General features: G+C 42.0%; 1 protein-coding gene across 5 annotated transcripts in view; it reads right to left on the reverse strand.

Moving 5' to 3' along the window:
• VWA3B (von Willebrand factor A domain containing 3B) overlaps positions 1-22,938 on the reverse strand; it is a 107,371-nt gene that overhangs the window by 32,047 nt on the left and 52,386 nt on the right. For all 5 annotated transcript variants that reach the window (XM_075916526.1, XM_025178626.2, XM_006137418.4 and 2 more), the window contains 5 exons: positions 22,683-22,722; positions 22,409-22,565; positions 16,892-17,010; positions 4,701-4,751; positions 3,807-4,026 (listed from right to left, as the gene is read on the reverse strand). In XM_075916526.1, coding sequence (XP_075772641.1) covers positions 3,807-4,026; positions 4,701-4,751; positions 16,892-17,010; positions 22,409-22,565; positions 22,683-22,722 — 587 coding nt within the window. The remainder of the gene's footprint in view (positions 1-3,806; positions 4,027-4,700; positions 4,752-16,891; positions 17,011-22,408; positions 22,566-22,682; positions 22,723-22,938) is intronic.

Genomic DNA, 22,938 nt, shown 5'->3' on the forward strand with positions numbered 1-22,938 from the left:
ACATAGGTGTTAATGGCTTAAAGTAAGAAAGAAAAAGATTCTTTTAACAGAATTTTTTGGAGTGTTGTAGATATGTAAAACTCTGATCTTAATTTTTTTTAAATGCTATGTTACTAATTAATACATGGTAAACTGTATTGCATTAGGGCTGAAACTTTGCTATCTGATAGAGTTCTGGCTCTTAGGAGTCAGAAGTAGCAATTACTAGGCATGATGCAAGTTATTTTGTAGGATGAATCCTTATTTGCAAGCTGTTTGAAACATGAGTCTGTCTACAAACCCGGAAGTCATGTATGAATTTGCTCTAGGGCTTCTATTCTTTGAGCTGGTGACACACACACAAGGTGAAAGTTTCAAATGAGGAGAACTTTTATCTGTTTTCAAAGGTCTCTGTTTTACTTGTATTTGTATAGCATGGATCCTAAACATTCCCCAGCAAAACTGTAAAAGCCTGAATGGCTTTTTCTCTCTTTTCTAGTGTCAGTAAATACTGTATTAATATTTGCAAGGAGAGCATAACTATTTCTAGTTTACTCAGATTTGTTTAGCATCTTAAAGCTGAGCTATGTGTGGATAATATGCATTTTGGTGTGTTTACTAGCTTGAGTTATTAGAAAGGATGATAATACATGTACTCCAAAAATAGAGTTAATTTTCTTTTTATTTGATTTCATATTAAATAAACATCATAAGCATTGCCCCATGTTAATTATCCCTTGTTTTAATATATTTTCTACTACATCTATGGACGGTTTAATATATATATATGTTTTTTGTTTGTAATGGTGGTGCACATCCACACATTACCTCAATATTGGTGTTGTACATAAGAAATTTCAACCTGCCGAGGGAAGCGTTAGAGGTACCTACACAATTCTGCACTCTAGCACCTGCTTTCTGTAGGGCCATGCTTTTCCTGAAGGAGGCAGAAGAGTCACCCTGAGACCTGAAACAGTAGGGATCACTCCCTCAGATGAAAAACAATGTTTAAACTTCTATGAAGGCACCACTGAGAGAAACAAACTTCTACAAATAACTCTACTTTAAACTAAGATACTAATAATTATATCTGAGAAAAAATAAACTTATTGAGAGGTTAAGACCACACAGAGCTCAGGGGTGGTACTGCTTCATGTAACCAGCGAAGAGGCTATAGCCATGAGGCTTGAACACAGCCTCTCTAATAGTACTGGCAGGCAAATTTCTCCAGCTCCTGCATGCTGGACATGTCACATCTATGTGGAATACAGTTTGCAAAGAACTGTTTTCAGCAAACCTTCTCTTGCTACTCTAGCCTTCCAGTGAAGAGTTAGATGTTGATTTCTGAGTAATCTGGCAACAAGACATTCACAATGATATCCCACAACTCAACTATTTCCTTAATCAGCAGTGCAGAATTTTATTGAACAGGCACAATACAAGGTCTAACTATTCACTTTGGATACAATTTACCCCAGTGTGCACCCAATGGCCTCTTCATTACTTAAGCTTCACTGCAATCCTGTGATAAGAGTGTAAGTGGTGCACAGGGCCTAATGTGGCCCCCTCTACATGGGAGCGAATTTCACGTTCAGGCTCCTACCCAAGAAGGTGAATTGATTCTTCTTTGTCTTGGGGAGTTTTCTATTAATCAAAATGCTATTGAATTATGTTTTATGTGTGTAGTTGTAAGTAAAATATGTAGAGATTTTGAAAAATGAATTTCAGTACATAGAAAAATAAATATGAGTAAATGCTCTTAGACTGTAAAAAGCTACAAACACAGAAATACACTGCAAGAAGGTGTGGATGGAGAATCCAGATTACAACCTTTCACTAAGGACAAGGTATTGCTCTTTAAAGACTTATTTGTATTCACGCTGGCACTAATGGTAGTAAGCATATTTGTGTTCCTACTGGGAAAAAGCAAAATTCTACTCTGAGGCTGACATGTTGCACACTTTGCAGTCATATCTTTAATCACATTCAAATGCATAGCACAAGGATCCTTTTGAAGTGGCAATCTTTGAGAGGCCTGAGTCATTTAGAGATGTTTCAGTGCACTTTTATGTTTTTTTCTGAATGGGTTACTCTCAGCACCCACAACACATTGACTCTGACATTGTGCTGTCAAGTTTCAAACAGCATTTGACATACTAAGCACTCTTTGTTAGGCAATCAAGATTGTCATTCATGTCAGTATCACCTGCCACTTTCAACAGACATTGGGATTGTCAAAAAGAGCCAAAACATTACAACCAGTGGAGATTAAAGTCAAACTGAGGTATTTTTTTAAAAAAAGCAATATTCAAGGAAGTGTGTGTGGCTCCCTCTGAAATCAAAGAGAACCACATGTGCACATTCAAGAACAGAATTTTCCTTGTCAGTTATCCCTTGTATGTTATCTTCCTGTCCAAACATACAAGGGATAAGTCTCAAATGGCAATTAAGTGCCCAATTTCCATGGACTTTCAATAGGAGATACATGCTTAACTACCATTGTTTCTTTGAAATATGGGGTATGTGTGTGTGTATATCGTTTATAGGTGTGAACTAAGAGCCCCCAGTGCCAGATAGCACAGTGTTACGATATTAACCCAAAAGGCAGCATGTAATATATCACTGGAAAACTAATAACTCAATTATCCTTAAAATTGAGTGATATATGTGTGTTTAACCCACAAAGAACTTAACAGGTGTGCTTGAAATATGTGACTAAAATGTGTTTAGATGAGGCATTTCAGGGGGAATTGACAAATGGGTTTTCTCCACACAAAGGAAAGAGACCAACACCTCAGCCCAGATGTGGATAAATTTAGTAGGCTTCTCCAATGTATTGGAGGTTGCAGGAAGAGATTATTAGCCGTGTCAAAATTACCAGGGGGAAAACTGTCAGCTTGAAGTGTACACCAAACAGCCTGTGATCTACATCCAGCAGGACAAAAGGAACTTACCTGAGGATACCCTTCAAAAATACATTTCAAAGATTAACTGGACTCCAAAGAGAGAGGAAGAAAAACCCTAAGTTATACTTCACCTAGAGAGACAAAAGGCAACATACACTCTGAGCTCTGTGAAAGGTTGTGACTAGAATGCCTGGTCAGCCATGTTGGAAATCAGAAACACTTCTTTGAGCAAGAGACTCTAGTTTGTTAAAGTAGGTTTTAGTCTTAAACATCTATTTTCATGTTTGTTTGCTTGTAACCCTTTCTAGTTTTATTCTTTATACTTGCTATCACTTACTTTTTTTTTTTTTTACTTTTACTATCAAACTAATTTAGTTCTTTGATTCAAATAGAGTGATTACCTTTACCCCGGTTAAGGTGATAAGCTGTTACGTACTATATCTTTAAGAAGCAGCTAATTTAATAACTTCTGCAAATGTTCAACAAGAGGCTTTGTCACTATAGGGCAGGCAGTTTTTGGCAAAATTTGGGACTGGGGAGGAATAGGGGTCACCTTGCAAAAGGTAACTAGGCAATGGAAGCCAGCGTATGACCCATCTGCTGGCTGTTAATGTCAGAGCTGTGAGCCATAGCAGCATAGCATTTAAGAATCCAGAGTTGCAGGGCAGGCAGTGACACAGCCCTTACTGGTCTGGTCACAATAGGGAAACTAATTGTTTTACAAAAGAGTATGTGATCACTACAGCTTCATCTCCTTTTTAAAAGGATGACTAGCAACTCATATTCTTCCCCAATCTGTACTGAGTAATGCTTAATGCCAACCTATCAAGCAGCTAAGTGTGACAGGTGAAATTATGCAAGGAGCACACACTGAAGAATATCTGAAAGAAAATGTTTGATTGCCCTGCTAGTACAACCTACCATTTTACTGTGGTGGATGTGAGATTCAGAAGTCCTCTGAATTTTCCTTTTGGCAGCTTCCTGAAGATCAGAGGCTTGTTGGAGATATGTTAACCCTGCCAGTATCTCATCTTCCAAAAGTATCACATCATCATACGAAACAGGCCATCCCACGTTTTCTAAGGCCTGTAGCAAAGCTTCCTTGTGTTCCATATATGAGACTGGCTGCTCCTGCTCAAACCTTTAAAAAAAATCACAACAGTGTGCAATTATATATAATAATGCTTTTCATCTTCAAGACACTTTCCAAACACTAAGTAATAAAGTAGCACACTGCCCTGTAAAGAAAATACAGCTTTTGTATCATTCTAACTGTACCAGTTTAAAACTCAATCTGGCTAAAGTGCTACAAACCCCCAGTGCAGACACAGTCATGAAGGTATTCATACTCAGTTTAGTTCATTCCTTGACAAACCTGCCCCTGAGGTGCTACTCACTGGCTGAGCAGAGAAGGGTTTGCGCCAGTGCCAAAGAAGATGATGTCCCTGCCCTTCCAACTCCTTCCCACTCTACGCCGAGCACTAATTGATACTAGTAAGTTAAAGTGCATAATCCCTTTTACAACAGTGAACAACAAAGAGAAAAAGCCCTCTCACTTTGTTACTGAATGGGTGGCAAATTAAAACCTAAGGATTAAATGCTACCTGGGTCATGGGAGGTTTGGGGGGGGGGTTGTTTTGTTTTACCAGTTAGGCACAGACATGAAAGTAAAATAATCTGGCCAGGACAGAAGCAGTCAAAAAAGTGTACTACAGATTTATGACCTGATATTCAGAGGCACTGAGCACCATACCCCCCATACCATTAATAAATGTTTCAAAAATTAAACTGTTTAGCAAGACGACGAAAACTTACTTGTCTCTTTCCTCTTGAGATAGTGCTCTCCAAATAATTAGATTTAGGCGCCTATTCAATAAAAGAAAAAATGTGAGGGAATGTAGTCAATATGGCTATATCTACACTACAGAGCTTTTTTGGAAAAACGGCCATTTTTCCAGAAAAACTTCATTTACGTCCACACTGCAATTGTATTCTTTTTGAAAAAAAAATCAAAAGAACAGAGGGCGTTTTCCAACATTGGTAAATCTCTTTCTAACAAGAAAGAAGCCTTTTTCTGAAAGAGCTCTTTCGGAAAAAGGCGTGTGTGGATGGAGAAGAGGGAGTGGCGGAGTGGCACTGTATGTGAAAGATAATGTACAATCAAATGAAATAAAAATATTAAGTGAATCAACATGTTCCATAGAATCGCTATGGATAGAAATTCCATGCACCAATAATAAGAAATTAGCAGTAGGGATATATTACCGACCACCTGACCAGGACAGCGATACTGACATAGAAATGCTGAGGGAGATTAGAGAGGCTACCAAAATAAAGAACTCTATAATAATGGGGGATTTTAATTACCCCCATATTGACTGGATACATGTCACCTCAGGAAGAGAAGCGGAGATAAAATTTCTCAATGGCTTAAATGACTGCTTCTTGGAGCAGCTAGTGCAGGTACCTACAAGGGGAGAGGCAATTCTCGATTTAGTCCTGAGTAGAGTGCAGGATCAGGTCCAGGATATAACTGTTACAGGACCGCTTGGGAATAGTGACCATAATATAATAACATTCAACATTCCTGTGGTGGGAATAACACCTCAGCAGTCCAGCACCCTGGCATTTAATTTCAAAAAGGGGAATTACGCAAAAATGAGGAGGTTAGTTAAACAGAAATTAAAAGGCACAGTGACTAGAGCCAAATCCCTGAAAGCTGCATGGAAACTTTTTAAAGACACCATAATAGAGGCCCAACTTAAATGTATGCCCCAAATTAAAAAACATAGCAAGAGACCTAAACAAGAGTCACCGTGGCTTAACCACCATGTAAAAAAAGCAGTGAGGGACAAAAAGGTATATTTTAAGAAGTGGAAGTCCAATCCTAGTGAGATAAATAGAAAGGAACATAAACACTGTCAAATCAAGTGTAAACATGTAATAAGAAAAGCAAAAAAAGATTTTGAGGAACAGCTAGCCAAAAACTCAAAAAGAAATAACAAAATGTTTTTTAAGTACATTAGAAGCAGGAAGCCTGCTAAAAAACCTGTGGGTACCCTAGATGATCGAGCTATAAAAGGAGCAATCAAAGACGATAAAGCCATTGCGGAGAAACTAAATGATTTCTTTGCTTCAGTCTTCACGGCTGAGGACGTTGGGGAGATTCCTGAATCTGCACCGTCCTTTGTGGGTGATGAATCTGAGGAACTGTCCCGGATTGAAGTGTCATTAGAGGAGGTTTTGGAACAAATAGAAAAACTTAATGGTAACAAATCTCCGGGACCGGATGGCATTCATCCAAGGGTTCTAAAAGAACTTAAATGGGAAATTGCTGAGCTATTATCTGTGGTTTGTAACCTATCCTTTAAATCGGCTTCCGTACCTAATGACCGGAAGGTAGCCAATGTGACACCAATATTTAAAATGGCTCTAGAGGCGATCCTGGCAATTACAGACCGGTAAGTCTAACTTCAGTACCGGGCAAATTAGTCGAAACAATAGTAAAGAATAAAATTGTGAAGCATGTAGAAAAACATAATTTGTTGGACAAAAGTCAACATGGTTTCTGTAAAGGGAAATCCTGTCTTACTAATCTGTTAGAGTTCTTTGAAGGGGTTAACAAACATGCGGACAAGGGGGATCCAGTAGATATAGTATACTTGGATTTTCAGAAAGCCTTTGACAAGGTCCCTCACCAAAGGCTCTTGTATAAATTACATGGCCATGGGATAAGAGGGAAGGTCCTTTCTTGGATTGAGAACTGGTTAAAAGACAGGAAACAAAGGGTAGGAATAAATGGTAAATTTTCAGATTGGAGAGGGGTAACTAGTGGTGTACCCCAAGGGTCAGTCCTGGGACCAATCCTTTTCAACTTATTCATAAATGATCTGGAGAAAGGGGTAAGCAGTGAGGTAGTAAAGTTTGCAGATGATACTATCTTTAGGATAGTCAAGACAGAAGCAGACTGTGAGGGACTCCAAGAAGATCTCACCAAACTGAGTGATTGGGCAACAAAATGGCAAATGAAATTTAATGTGGATAAGTGTAAAGTAATGCACATCGGGAAAAATAACCCCAACTATACATACAGTATGATGGGGGCTAATTTGGCTACGACAAATCAGGAAAGAGATCTTGGAGTTATCGTGGACAGTTCTCTGAAAACTTCCACACAGAGTGCAGCAGCGGTCAAAAAGGCAAATAAGATGCTAGGAATTATTAGGAAAGGGATAGAAAATAAGACCCAGAATATCTTACTGCCCCTGTATAAAACTATGGTACGCCCACATCTTGAATACTGTGTACAGATGTTGTCTCCTCACCTCAAAAAAGATATTTTGGCCTTGGAAAGGGTTCAGAAAAGGGCAACTAAAATGATTAGGGGTTTGGAACGGGTCCCATATGAGGAGATGTTAAAGCGACTGGGACTTTTCAGTTTAGAAAAGACGAGACTGAGGGGGGATATGATAGAGGTCTATAAAATCATGAGTGGTATGGAGAGGGCTGATAAAGAAAAGCTATTTATTAGTTCCCATAATAGAAGAACTAAAGGACACCAAATGAAATTAATGGGTAGCAGGTTTAAAACTAATAAAAGAAAGTTCTTCTTCACACAGCGTGTAGTCAACCTGTGGAACTCCTTGCCAGAGGAGGCTGTGAAGGCTAGGACTATAATAGAGTTTAAAGAGAAGCTGGATAAATTCATGGAGGTTAGGTCCATAAAAGGCTATTAGCCAGGGGATAAAATGGTGTCCTTGGCCTCTGTTTGTCAGAGGCTGGAGAGGGATGGCAGGAAACAAATCGCTTGATCATTGTCTTCGGTCCACCCTCTCTGGGGCACCTGGTGCTGGCCACTGTCGGTAGACAGGATACTGGGCTAGATGGACCTTTGGTCTGACCCAGTACGGCCGTTCTTATGTTCTTATGAGTTCTTTCGAAAGAAGAAGAAAGAGGAAAAAGCACAGGTGCCCTGGTGGCCGTTCTGTCCATAGTAATCACAGCTTAAATGCGAGATAGCATCCATTCAGTGTGGATGGTATCTTTCGAAAAAGCAGTTTGCTTTTTCAATGCGCTTTGGCAGTGTGGATGCTCTCTTTTCTGAAGAAATCTTTTCAGAAGATCTTTTCTGGAAAAGCTTCTTCCAAAAGAAGCCTGCAATCTAGATGTAGACTATGTGGCTGATTATCAAAATATCAATGAATAAACAAGAACACACAGTTCTAGCTACTACAGAGGTTCTCAAAGTGGTCTGCGGATCCAATCTAAGAAACTTGCTAACTGGCCACTGTGATTTGTTTATTTTCCGGCTCCACAGTCATGGAGTACTGCTCCAGTTCACTATTTGCAGCCAAGGGGGGCCATTGGAAGTGGTGGTGGGCTGGGCTGCCGCTTCCCGCGGCTCCCCTTGGCTGCAAACGGTGAACTGGAGCCAATCCATGGCTGCAGAGCCATTAAATAAACAAACCGCAGCAGCCAGCTAGCAGGTTTCTCAGAGTGGATCCTCGGAACATTTTGAGAAATACTGATCTACCATGATCTGTATTCTGAAAGCACAAACTGTATTCTTATCATTCAACTATGAATTTATCATCTGCAAAAGGAGACAGGAAAACAACATCTTTCATCTAGCAGCAATACGATTATTTCAGGGTCACTGAGAGATTAGTGGCATTCACTATTGTTTCCTGCAGGAATTTCAGTGGAGAGTTCAGTCCAGCATGCAGTAATCTAAACTAACCAATAGCACTAATTAAAAGTCAGCCAAGAGCTGTCCCCCACAAGTTAAGAGCTTCAGCATGAAAGTACTTGAGAAATAATGTTAATTATTTTTCCCATTTAAAAATCAAATGCAATCACACCATTTAAATTTCTACTTCGGTCCTCTCTGCCTTCCTTTCTGCTGTGGTGAAAACAGAACTGCAGATCTCTAGAAAGCATTCTTAAAACTATAGTACCTACCTAAAGTGAAGAAATGGATTGATAAAGCCAAGGAGATACTCAGAAGTCACCTTCTAGAGGACAGACCCAGCAAGGAAAGCAACATAATGCTACTAGCCATTAGCTAGGGCCCCTAGCTAAAACCTCTCCTACACACATACACCCTGAAAAAAGATTTAAACAGAAACATGGAGTGGTTCTCACATTGTAATAGGTCAGTTCCCTTTCAGGTACTCTCACCTCATACCGCTAGAGATAAGCCACATCCACTCTGATTTAAATAGCACTGATATCACACTCCCATCCTTTTTTTTTTCTCTTCAGCATCTAAGGCAGTGAGTTGTATCTCATAAAAGTTTACACTTAACAAATGTGTTAGTCTTTAAAGTGCCCCGGGACTCCTTGCTGTTTTGGCTGAAACAAACTAACACAGCTGCCCGTTTTAAACCATTCTAGTTCTGTAATTTTAAAATCACAACAGGGTGTCTTTGTTTCAGATTATTTGTCTTTTTTTAAGCATAGATTACTATTTCTACTAGCCAGTTTAGATTGTGTTTTATCCCTAAATGTCAACATCCCAACAATTGATCCATCACATAATCTCTTATTTCATAATGCAGAAGAAAATCTCTGAGGGTCCTAGCTGCCATCGTATAGAAAAGTGAACTTTGCTATATTATTGTTTGCAAATGTATGAACTAGCATCAGTTAATTCTATAGATGACTCAGACCTTTTCAAACACTTGTCTTTTTCCAGTCTTGGTGAATTAAACTGCTGTATTTTTTTAAAAGCCTATACAAAATTAGATTCTGAACATGAGCTTCTAACTGATTCAGGTTATTGGCTATGGGAAATAACAACCGGCTACTTCAGAGTGTAAATCACTAGCACATTCATAATCTGCATTCTTAGCATGCTCAGCTATCTATTTCACACTTCTAAGATGCTTCACATTCATAACTAGCTTATTTGTAAACATTTGTGACTATTCAAGACCCACACATGCTTTGGAGATCCCAGGTTTTTTTCTCCTTTGCTAAAGGATGTTTCTTTGTGGGAACATGAAATTACTGCCATCATTACTTTTTCCCTCTTAATTTTATGCTAATAGTCAATCTATGTATGGTGAGGTTATTGCCATGATTTCTTCTGTTCTTCAAACTGGCATGTACTAACCTGTTGTCTAATTTATAGATGTCAAAATAAATTTGCAACTATTAACCAAGCTGAAGCCTAGCAAAACTTGCAAATTCAATTATCAGAAATGTAATGCTATATTAATAGCACCAAAGGCATGGTTAATTGCTGTGTCAGATGGAAATGTAGAGTTATGATTTGTCACTTATATCCACCGCAAGTAGAAATTTGGCATCCATATATCTAGGAAAGGAATGATTTCACCTTTTACATGTACTCTACCCGCATTCATAATGACATTTGGTGAATCTGTTAAAATCACTGTTGCAGCCTTGCAACTGCAATGCTACAGTTTAATTATACCCGTGTAACTATTTTATCAGCTTAGTTTTAAGTATTTATCGTTTGAGAATTTGGGATTTTAGAAAACTGCTTTTACAAAAAATTGGTACATACAGAAGAACCTCTGAGTTACAAACATCTTGGGAACAGAGGTTATTTATAATTCCGAAATCTTCATACCTATGAACAAAATATTATGGTGGTTCATTCAGAAGTTTACAACTGAACATTGACTTATTATAGTTTAGAAATTGTATTCTGCACAAGAAAAAAATGCTGCAATTCAAATAAGGGAGGCTTTGAAGCAACACAATGAAAATAAGAACCAGTAATGTATATCTCGGTAATTAGTACTGCAATGTTACATTACATATAGCTTTCATAGAAAGCAATTGTGAAATCCAGAGGCTTAAATTCCAGTGAGCAAATGATTAAATTGCCTGTTTATGGCTTGGTAGTACATGCTATCCCAATTTGTAGGGCACAGAAGTTAGATATTTAAAAACTTTGCTTTGATTTCAGAAGAAAACATTTACATACAAATGCGCTTCGTGAAAAAGTACCACCAAGGAAGTGCAGACTTCCAGGACTGGGTGTGTGTAGTGCAGCTTTCATGTTGAAAGTTTTCCAAGAGCATGGAGTGAATGGGAAACTGATAAGTCCAAGAAAGCAGAAAGGAGTATACTGGTGGACTTTAGGTTGGGGGTAGGGGCAGGAAAAGAGTCCTGAGTATTCTGCAGAGAAGGGTGGGCATGCATCTGCTCAGTCTGCAGCATTATTAAGGACTTCAGCATATGCACTTGTTCCTCCATGACATTAATCACTGATACTGTAGCATCCTTAATGAACTCCTTATTTTCCTTTTTGTCCTGCCTTTCAGCTTCCCTCCATGCCCTGCATTCCCTTTCCTCTGCATTGGAGACATGCAGTACTCCTTAGAACAGTGGTTACCAACCAGTAGATTGGGATCTACTGGTAGATCTTTGAGCCTCTGGTCCTTGACCTTGACTGGTTAGGACAAGAGGCTATCAAATGCCAGCACTTCAGCTGCCCCTCCCCCTATTGCTACACACCTCCTGCTCTATAGCTTGAGGATTCCCCCTCCCCCTGGCAACCCTCCTACTTTCTGGGCAGGGTAGGGAGAAGAGGGGCACTTATGTCAAGATGCCCCCTTCCACTCTGTATCCTTTCTCCACAAAGCATGGAGGGGGCACAACAGGACTTGGGATGGAGTTTGCTGGCTGCTTTAGAGAGTGGGCCAGGGCAGGGGTGAGCCTGCCTTAGCCCCCACTACACCACCACCCAGGTGCCACCAGAGGTAAGCAATGCCCAGTTGGAGCCCACATCCCCAACTCCTACCCCAGTCATGAACCCCCTCCTGCTCGTCAAACCCGGAGCACCCATGCATCCAAACACTGTCCCAAAGTCTGCACCTAGAACCCTTCCTACAACCCAACTACCTGCCCCAGGCTCAGCTTTGCCCCTCTCACACCCCAGATCCCTTAATTCAAGAGCCTGCACCTCAACCCACTGCCTCAGTCTGGTGAAAGTGAGTGAGGATGAGGGAGGGAGGATGCCTTAGAACATGTCATCTGAGCTCCATCATGGGCACTTAATCTGGAGGAAACACTATGCCAGTTGTGTGGGGTGTCCCTTAAGGACAAGAAATAATGCACAGAAGCATGCTTGGTAAGTTCATACAAAGCACTGAAACATTTCAGTAAAATACACTTCTGGTAGCATTACAATCACTTTTTCACTGACCATTAGCAAGCACACATCTTGGCGAATACCCAAATCATTGTGAGTGTTAGCCGGGAAATAGGAAGAGCTCTACACAGAGAAGAGAGCACTCTAGCAGCGTTGCAGTGCACTCAAGTAGGAAAAAAATTCTGAATTCTCCCACTTTCCTAATGGCTGGAGTCACTGTAGCAGATCTCTCACTGCTGGGGGTAAGTAGAGAAGCAAGAGCGCACCTATTACACACTTATGCATTCTACCCTGGTCCCTATGCTGTTCGCCTCTGTGAGGCTTTTGTCTCTGCCCAAGTTGCTGCTGAATGGTGTGGGAAAAGTTCCTGTAATGGGAAAGGAACAAAGAAGCTCTGGCAAGGAACATTCAAGCAGAGGATTGCCGAGTACCTCCAAGGAAGTTTCCCAGAGATGTCTCTGGAGGATTCCTGTGAGATCTAAGAGTACATCAACACTGTTTCCTGTTCCACTGAGCTGCTCAGGGAAGTGTTCAACAGACAGAAACACAGCCAGCCTTGTACATTTCTATACCTTAAACCCACCACCTCATTACACAAAGCACAGTCACTTACCAGGCATCTCTTCTGCTTCTTGCTCACTGAACAGCAACTACTGAGACTGGCTAAACATCTCTGGCATGGAGAGCAGGACCTAGATGCCTGCCCCACTGTGGGCAACCCCACTGTGGGCTCCAAATCATCATCTAATTCTGTCATCTGGATTACATCCTTTTCAGCCACCTCGAGGCCCACCAAACTATCCACACTCATGGCAGTGCAAGTGGTGTTGCTGCCGATGACTGCATCCAGCTCATTAAAGAACCAGCAGGTGTTGAGTGGAACACCAGAGCACCAGGTTGCCTCCTTTGCCTTCTAATATGCCTGCCTCCGCTCCTTTATCTTCACTGTGCATGGTGTCCTGATCATGGCCCTTTTCACACCAGCCTTGAGAAATCTGCTTACAGGTATTAAAATTTCTATGGTCAAAGCACAGCTGGGACTGCGCTATCTCTTCTCCCCAAATATTAGGCAGATCCAGTAGCTCCACAGTGGTCCAAGAGGGAAAACGTTTGCTGTGAGAAGCTATCCTAGTCACCTGGTAAGATGTGATAAGGTCTTGCCATACCAAGCAAACAGGAAATGTAATTTTAAAAATTCCCAAAGCTTTAAAGAAGGAGATATTGTTTACCTGGTTGTTGACCTGGCTGCAGGGCAGCAGAATTAAAACTGCTGCCCACAGAGATCAGAATAGGCCTTCTGGCACACCTCCTGGAGACTTATTAAAGCCATAAAATTAAGCACCGTGTCTACATTGGCACCTTGTCAACAAAACTTTTGCTCAAAAAGCCTTATGTCTCTCATTGGGGTGGTTTTATTTTGTTGCCAAAATAGGTAATTTTTGTCACCAGAAGTTACATCATAGTTTTGCCAATATAAGCTGCCTTTTGTCGACAAAACTCTGTAGTGTTGACAAAGTCTAAAACTTGGGAAACCAACACTGCAATTAGTCAAAAAAGCAAGATTCACATTGTAAATTAATCACTAAATCTGTACATTTTATTAGAATAAAATTTGAGCAGACATACAGTTGATTAAAATTTTTGTCCATAAAACCTTGTTAAGATTATTAATCTCATAATTTTCAAAAACCACAAACTTAAAAGCCACAAAATAAATAGTTAAGATTTAGAATATCATTTCAATGTTTATTACCTATATAGTTCTGCAAACAATAAGGGTACGTCTAGACTACATGCCTCTAGGGTACCAGACATAGTAAAATGAAGCAGCGATTTAAATAATTGCCGCTTCATTTAAATTTACACGGCTGCCGCGCTGAGCTGACAAACAGCTGAACAGCTGTTTGTCGGCTCAGCATGATAGTCTGGACGCTCCCCTTCCGACATCAAAGGTATTTGTCGACCACCCAGGTGTGCCTCATCCCAGGATGACCCAGACCTCTTGTCTCAACAGAGACTCGTGAGAGGGGTCCCTGAAGAGGGACTGGGAAAGTAAGGAGGGAAGGAATTGAAGGGGTATTGAGTAACCTGATGTTATTAACTCAAGAACCCATCGATAGGTGATGGTGGCCCACCGTCTTTGGAATGGTTTTACACGGTGATGGAATAACCAAGTGTCTTCACTTAGATCAGTGGTCCCCAACGCAGTGCCCGCGGGCGCCATGGCGCCCACCGTGGCATTTATGTGTGCCCACCTAAACATCTGGGCTGGCCCCGCCCCCGGCGCGCGGCACATGCGTGGTTCCAGGCCCGGGCGCAGGGGCAGCTCCTACCCCAGGCACTCGGCACATGCGCAGTGACGGCCCTAGGCTCAGGGCGCATGAGTGGCCCTGACCCCGAACGCCCGGCACATGAGCGGCCCCGCCCCTGGGCAGCCAGCAGCCACGAAAGGTTGGGGACCACTGACTTAGATGACCAGATAGTGGGATGGCTTGCAGACTCTTGACCAACGCGTCAAACTTGCTGCTGATTGTTCTGCTGGTTGGCCATCTTGTAGTTCTGTGGGCATCCTTTTTGCAGATGCTATGTAGGACGGTGCTGGTCAGTTGACCTATATTGGGGGGCTGAGTAAGGGAAGGGTCTGCGTATCTGGTATGGAGTGTTGTGCTTGCGTCTGTTCGAAGCTGTGTACGTACTCAATATTCTTAAAGTTCTTACTGGTATGAAGGACCTCGTCAATTTTCTCCACAAAGGGATTCTGTCTATCAAAGAGGAGGTCCTCCACCTTCAACTGCAGTTCCTTAGGTACTCCCACAGATTGCAGCCAAGAAGCTCTGTGCATTACCATTGATGTGGCTGTCGTCCAGAAGATGTAATGCGCAGAGATGTGGAAGATGTAATGTGCTGTTGTCATTGTGGTTAATTTCGTGTAATTATCAAAATTATGGTTCATGAGGAAGGCCACATAGTTAGCCATCCTCAGCTAAATATAAATATACTTTTCTATCAAAAAGTTACATTAAATATACTTTTCTATCAAAAAGGTCTAATTTTTTACTGTCTTTGTCACCAGTATTGGTCCTATATTGTGGGTTCTTGGCCCTCTGCTGCGCCGCATCAACCACGAGAGAGTTGGATTGAGGGTGCATGAAAAGGAAATCCATTCCCTGGGCAGGCACGGAATATTTCTTATCAGCCTTCTTGTTGGTTGCTGGTACTGAGGCTGGAGTCCACCACTTCTAAGATTTGCCTTGCCCCTCGACAAGGCTACTTTGGACTTTTGGGATGGCTGTAGATTTTTTAAGTCAGTGCTGCTATTGCTATATCTCAATGAGCTGGACCTCCTGACTGTCCACCATTCGTTTAAAAAGGTCCTGGAATTGACGGAGCTCATTGGATGGTGATGAGTCCCCTGGGATTACCGCCTCATTGGGTGAAGACAAGGATGGGTCAGTTGGTGAAAGCTCCTGTGGCTGCTCGTGGTCCAAGAGCTGATCTTCCTCAGGCTCAGAAAGCTGTGATGGTTTAGGCACAGTTTTGGGGGGGATTAGGCTGGTGTGGAGGAGATTTGATCCAGCTCCATCTGGTGTCTGATCTGTGGCAGCAAGGAGACCAATGCCCAGAACAGTGCGGGGAAATAGAGTAGTGTGACAGGTGGTGATATTCGTAGTAGGAGCTATCCTGGTGGCAGTCATAGTAGTATCTAGGTGGTGAAGAGTATCCCGAGGAAAACCCACTTCTGCGGTCATCATGATAGTGGGCATATGCAGTTCTTTGTGGAAGAGAAGCATTCTGACCCTCATCTCTCTGTCTCTGCATGCTCGTGCCTTCAATTTTGAGCAGTCAAGGCACTTCTGGGGAATATGCCCTTCCCCGAGACATCATATACAACGGGGCTGTGTCTACACTGGCATGAATTTCCGGAACTGCTTAAAACGGAATACTATTCCATTTTCAGTTTTTCTGGAAAAGGAGCGTCTACATTGGCAGGCTGCTTTTCCGGAAAAGCCCTTTTTCCAGAAAAGCGTCTGTGGCCAATGTAGACGCGCTTTTCCGGAAAAGAGCCCCGATGGCCATTTTCGCGATCGGGGCTTTTTTTCCAGAAAAGACTACTGGGCTGTCTACATTGGAATAAGGACTTATGCCCGAGCGGGAGCAGAATAGCGGCTGATTTTGTACAGTAGAGCGTCGTTGCTTTTCCGGAAATTCAAGGGCCAGTGTAGACAGCTTGCAGCTTATTCCGGAAAAGCGGCTGATTTTCCGGAATAAGTGGCCCAGCGTAGACACAGCCCGGGAGTGCCCATCCGACGCGGGCATGGACTCCCTGCAGGCATCACATTTTTTGACACCAGACGATCCCAGCATGGTTGCCTGTTTTCTATCTATCCGTATCTATACAAACTCTTTTGTTTTGTTTTTTAAACATTGTAAAACTGTTGACCTTGCTGTTAAACTTAACTAAGAATTATTAAGAGACCAACTAACTAACAAGTAATTTAATGGCTGACAGGATCTGAGGAGAAGGAGCTCACTCCATCTGCGACCGAAGAACAGTTAGGAGGAATTGGCGGGAGCTTGACGTGCCTGGCACGCTCTAAGAAACGGCACAAACGGCACGAGAAGCCTGATGCGTATGCGCGGTCCGGCAGACCACTGCTGAAAGATCTCTTATTTGCGGCGCGGGGACAAGCTTGACACCTACAGTGGAGCACCCCCGAGGACACTACTCGAAGAAGATGCTCAAATGCACAGAATGTTAAAATAAATCTTTGAGGAGATAGATTACTGAGCAAAGCACAAGTGAGGCAGTCAGACATGTAAAAACTCAGTTCACCATATGAAAAATGGTGTCAGCCCAGAAAAAGAGCAAACTTGCCTTTCATAGAATTTAATTGCTTGTTCCAGCTTCTCTTTATAGGCATCAAGATTCACTGCCTGCGGATTAATCAGTGTGATCCGCTTCTTGTCAGTGCTAATGTGGGCCAGAGATAACACCTACAACACAAAAAAGGTAAAGACTTCATTTATTGTGTTAATTCTTTTATCTACCAGAATGCTGGAATACCCCAACCTTAGGTATACAAGGCAAGCAGTTGATTGTGAGTGATCAAGTGTTTGGAGACTCATGAGACTGATACCAAACAAAGGTAATGAGGATGAAACATCACATTTGTTTCTGAATTAAGACATAATTTTCTTGCACTACTTGTACACATATCTTATGAGCTACTGTGACCCCTGGAAACAAATGTTGGAACCCTGCAAATGAATTCTTATGAGGCAAAGGAAATTAAGCCAGCTAAATCTCTATTTAAATTCTAAATGGAAGAAGCAGTACTCTCTCCAGTCTTAATCTAATAGTTAAAGGGTAGCACAGAAAGGATGCAAACAAGAGCCACAAAATGATATTATATATTATATTATTTTAATATCTCATTGTATTACACTTCTGTAAGAAACACCAGCTTATTGCCATCTATTTCTACACAAAATACAAATGGGCAATTTACCATTTAAACATTTTGTGTGTCATATTTTATACTCTATGGGCTGATTTCCCAAGATATTTAGGTTCCTAAAGATGCAGATAGGTACCTATTGTGATTTCAAAAGATCAAAGTAGGTTAGGGTATGTCTACACTACTAATTCAAATTGAACTAAGCTAATTCGAACTAACACGTCTAGAACTAAAAACTAGTTCGAATTAGCGTTTTGCTAATTCGAACTAGCATGTCCACATTAAGTGGACCCTGAACCGGGCTTAAGGATGGCCGGAAGCAGTGCCGGCAGGGCATCAGAGGAGGACTTAGAGCGTGGAGATGCTGTCTCAGGCTAGCCGAGGGCTGTGCTTAAAGGGACCCGACCCCCACCCCGGACAGACAGTTCTCAGGGGTGCCCCGCTTGAAAACCAGTCCTGGCTTGGAGTGCCCGGAGTACCCACACTGGGCACATCATACCACTCGGCCATCAGCCCGGCTGCACTTGCCGCAGGCTACCATCTGGGGAGAGGGGGCAATTGGGGGGCTGCAGGAGAGCTTCCACTCCCAGAGGCCCACAGAGCCAGCCCAGTCCTCCCCATCGGGGGCTCGTACCCCATTCCTCCCTCACCTCCTTCCGCTTACCCTTCCCTAGCCCCTTTTCTTGATGTACAAAATAAAGGACAATTGTGTTCAAAAATGGAATCTGTCTTTATTGAACAAAACTGGGGGAGACTGGGAAAAGAAGGTGGGAGAGGGGAAGAGAGAGGCTGAAAGAGGGGAGGGCAACTACAATGATCAGGGGTTTGGAACAGGTCCCATATAAAGAGAGGCTAAAGAGACTGGGACTTCTCAGCTTAGAAAAGAGGAGACGGAGGGGGGACAGGAGAGAGGTCTCTAAAAGCAGGAGTTGGGTGGACAGGGTGCATACAGAAAAGTTCTTCATTAGTTCCCATAAAGAAGGACTAGAGGACACCAAAGGAAAGGAATGGGTAGCAGGCTTCAAACTAGTAACAGAAAGTTCTTCTTCACAAAGCAAAGAGTCAACCTGTGGAACTCCTTGCTGCAGGAGGCTGTGAAGGCTAGAACTGGAACAGAGTTTAAAGGGAAGTGAGATCAAGTCATGGAGGTTGGGTCCATGGAGTGGTATTAGCCAGCGGGTAGGAGTGGTGTCCCTGCCCAAGGTTTGTGGAAGGCTGAAGAGGGATGGCACGAGACAAATGGCTTGGTCACTGTCTTCGGTCCATCCCCTCCAGGGTCCCTAGGGTTGGCCGCTGTCGGCAGACAGGCTACTGGGCTAGATGGACCTTTGGTCTGACCCAGGACGGCCATTGTAAGCTCAGGGCTCAGGGTCGGGGGTCTCAGTGGACCCCCTTGATTTTCATGCACACCTGCTCCTGGGTGGCCAGGCTGGCAGCTCTCCTGCCCTAGATGGCCACTTTCCTGTGCCTAGTGCGGAGATCGTGAACGAGGTCCACGATCTCCGCACTAGCCCAGGCGGGTGCCCGCCTCTTGCGATCCCGGGCAAGCTCCCGGGAGCCGCCAGCCTGGTCCCGGGAAGAGGGGGAGGGCTGGGGGGCATCGGGTGGCTGGCTCGATCTGTGCCAGGTGCAGGGTCTGCTGGCTGGGTGCTGGAAGGCTTGCACCTGGCACGGGCACCGTAGCCAGACCGTGCCCCTTTAAGGGGTCCGGGGCCGGGAGGGGGGCAGACAAGTTTCCCTGGTGTTGGCCAGAGTGGCCACCAGGGAAACCTGGGGAGGGCTAGCCTCCCACTAGTTTGAATTAAGGGTGTACACAGCCCTTAATTCGAACTAGCTAGTTCGAACTAGGCTTAATCCTCGTAAAATGAGGTTTACCTAGTTCGAACTAAGCGCTCCGCTAGTTCGAATTAAATTCGAACTAGCGGAGCGCTAGTGTAGCGCCTATTAAAGTTAGTTCGAACTAACATCCGTTAGTTCGAACTAACTTTGTAGTGTAGACATACCCTCTGATACTTAATTCCTCAACTATTTAGGCAATTTGAAAAATTGCATAAGGTATAATGTACATTTTTAGGTCTAAATGCCTGAAAAATTGGCTCCAGGTGTATAACAGGGGTTACAGAGGCATGTTTCATCATAAAAAAGAGCACAGCCAGACACCCTGATAAGGGTGTGATGGTTGGATCACAGAAATCCCCTTGAGACTGTCATGTGATGGGCTGATCATACCACTGAGCCTGCCTACCTGCCCTATGGGGTGCCCCACCACCTTATCCTGTTGTGTGATGCTCTGGTCTCCCCCAGCAAAGGCACAGACTAAGGGTAACAGCCTGCCCCAGGAGAGCAACGCAGACACTGTTAATAGCTAAGCTCTGGGAGGGCTTAGTTACAGGAACTTGTCAGCACTGAGAAGCACAGCCCCAAATACGATAAAACCCCAAAATGAGTCCATCTTATTCTGTATAAAAGTTTTACACGGAGAAAAATCAGAGTTTGCTCTCTTTATTAATGAAAGAGAACTATGAAGTCCCCCTCCATAACTACCAGAGGGGGACTATACATTATGCTAAACAGCCAGAACATTTTTTTCTGGCTATGACATTGATGAGTTGAATAAAGAATTAATCTCTTTGAAATAGCTCAGGTGAAACTGCTGGGGCAAAAAGAACATAGCAGCATGATGTCAATAAAAAATTGCCATGGAAAACTTTTTGCTTGCTTCTCTATTTCCAAAACAACAAATCTGATATTAGTGCATTAATGTTGGTAGAGGACGAAAATAAAAAGAATATTGTCCTCCAAGAAAGCCAAGAAGGATTCTAACGCCATCAAAACCAAGATCTAAGGAGAAACATACAAAAAGTTTGTATTCTATTTATGATTCTGACTGGAGCCTTTCAAAGCACGGGAACAACCCAGATTCTTAATGAAATCTCATAATTCCCTCACAAGCTTTATAACTGCAATCCTACCAAATTCACAGTCCATTTTGATCAACTTCACAACTACAGGATTTTTAAAATGATCAATTTAATGGACAGGATTGACACCCTTACCGCTGCACTGCCATCAGAGCTGGGCTTCTGACCAGCAGCCACAGAACTTCCTTGCAGCCTATGGAAGCTCCTATAGGTGAATCTGCCCCGGCCCCAGGAATAGCCACTGAAGATAAATATGAATACCTTTCCCTCCCCAGCCAGCCAGGACTAGCAGCTGGCACTCACTCTCCCCTACAACTGCCCAAATTCACAGGCAGATCAGATGTCATGGTCTGTGATGTATTTTTCATGGCTTTGAATTTGGAAGGTCCCTATTTATAGAAAGTCACACCCTTTTCCTTTAAGTGTTGTCAAAGTTGATTTCCAGAGGAGAATGGGTTCCAGGGCTGATAAAGGTAATTCTGTTGATTCCACTCATTAGTAGTTCTAATTTCTTTCCTTACTTTACATACATATTCATGACCTACAATAATACAGGCTTTATCATTTCAGGCCATACGTTGACATTTAAAACAGATTTTTTTTAAAAAAAAATCTTCAATTATGTGTAAGTTCATGTTTCATTATGAATATTTTACTCAGGTCTACATCATATCCAATTCACAAAGCCTCTACCTCCTCATTATTCAGTTTGGATAGGTCTACATTGCATTCCTCCTTTCAGGGAGGAAGGCAAATGCAGATGAGCGAAATTGCAAATGAAGCGCGGATTTGAATTTCCAGTGCTGCCTTTGCATTATCACATTATGGCACTATTTCTAAATGGCGCTATTTCAAAAAAGAAACGCAGTCTAGATGCGGTTATTTTGAAAGAAAACCCTTCTTTCAAAATAACCCTTACTCCTCTAAGGATTATTTCGAAAGAAGGGTTTTCTTTTGAAATAACCACATTTAGACTGCGTTTCTTTTTTCAAAATAACGCCATTTCAAAATAGTGTCATAACGCGATAATGCAAATGAAGCACAGGAAATTCAAATCCGCGCTTCATTTGCAATTTCATTCGTCTGTTTTTCTTTCCTCCCTCCAAGAAGGAATGCAGTGTAGACATACCCTTTAAGCTCATGCTCTTCAGCATTCCCACTGCCATGTTGTTTTTGAAAAACATTTATTATTTAGAATTAACTGTGGCAAAATTTCAGTACGTTCAGAGAATAAACCAATATAAGAATTCATTCAGAGTAACCCTGCACAATAAGGATTGACCTCTAAGGAGGGCACAGTTTCAAATTTCATGACAGATAATTCAGCGGAAATTATGAACCCTCAGAATATCTCAAGAGGCAATTATCAAGACAGAAGCCTCCATCATTCTAGTCTTTGTTTTTCTAAATGTACTTGAGAATATGTGTAGCCCTCAGAACTCAGTGATCCAGGAAAGCTTCATTAGTTCACTAGCTGATTAACTGAGCCCATAATTCAGAGCTCCAATCATCTCACCAATATCATAAATGTCTATGGCCAATGAACAAATTTCAATGTGGCTATGCACTGTCACCAAGTTGTATATAAAGAAATGAAAATAATATTAAGCTCTATTATCTTGTCACCCTGCAGGAAATAGAATTAATTAATATAATTTTATTGTCTTAGTATCTGTTGTGAATAATTATTTCCAAATATACACAGTACATTTACTGTGAATAACACACACTCTGCTGTGGACTCTTGAGGACATAATTTTTCAATATTTATCTAGATGAATAATAAAAACCCTTCTGGTACCTTAAAGACTAACAGATTTATGTGGGCATTTGCTTTTGTGGGCAAAAGGTCTTTGCACACAAAAGCTCATGTCCAGATAAATCTGTAAGTCTTTAAGATGCCACAGGACTCCTCGTTTTTGCAGATACAGACTAACACAGAGACCCCTCTGATAAAAACCCTTTTGTTAATGATAAATGTTAAGTTTCCCCCTAAAGATCATAAGATTTTACCTCATCAAATACTTTAGAAACAACATGTTTGTCTAAAACCGGGATGTATTTTGTGCTGTGAGGAATAGCTGTGGGAGCTAAGGCATCCATTATGGTAAGTCGTCTAGCCACCAAACCATGAGTCTTTAACCAATGAGCTGAAGATGTATCTAGAGAACTAAAAATAAGAGATTGTGAGACGTAATATCAGACAGAAACATATTTGGTAATATAGCAGTTACTGAAAATAAAGAAATATAAACCACCATCACTTCTGTGACACGCATGTACATACTCTTTAGATGTTCTTTTTGCCATCTTTTGTGTATTCAGCTCTGTGGAAAAATATTGGCAAACTTACAAAGGCATCAGGTAATAGCTTTTCACAAACATATACAATACATTGTAATTAGCAACAGCTCTATCTGAATCTATTGGAAGTGCTCCTAAGGACGTTTAATAATGTTTATTAAGCTACTAAATTTATTCATGAGAATGAATCTTTCTTGGATTTCAATTGTTGCTCTTGATCATTATTAACAGAGTTCCCA

The sequence above is a fragment of the Pelodiscus sinensis genome, chromosome 1 (assembly GCF_049634645.1).
Source record: "Pelodiscus sinensis isolate JC-2024 chromosome 1, ASM4963464v1, whole genome shotgun sequence".
Lineage (NCBI taxonomy): Eukaryota > Metazoa > Chordata > Testudines > Trionychidae > Pelodiscus > Pelodiscus sinensis.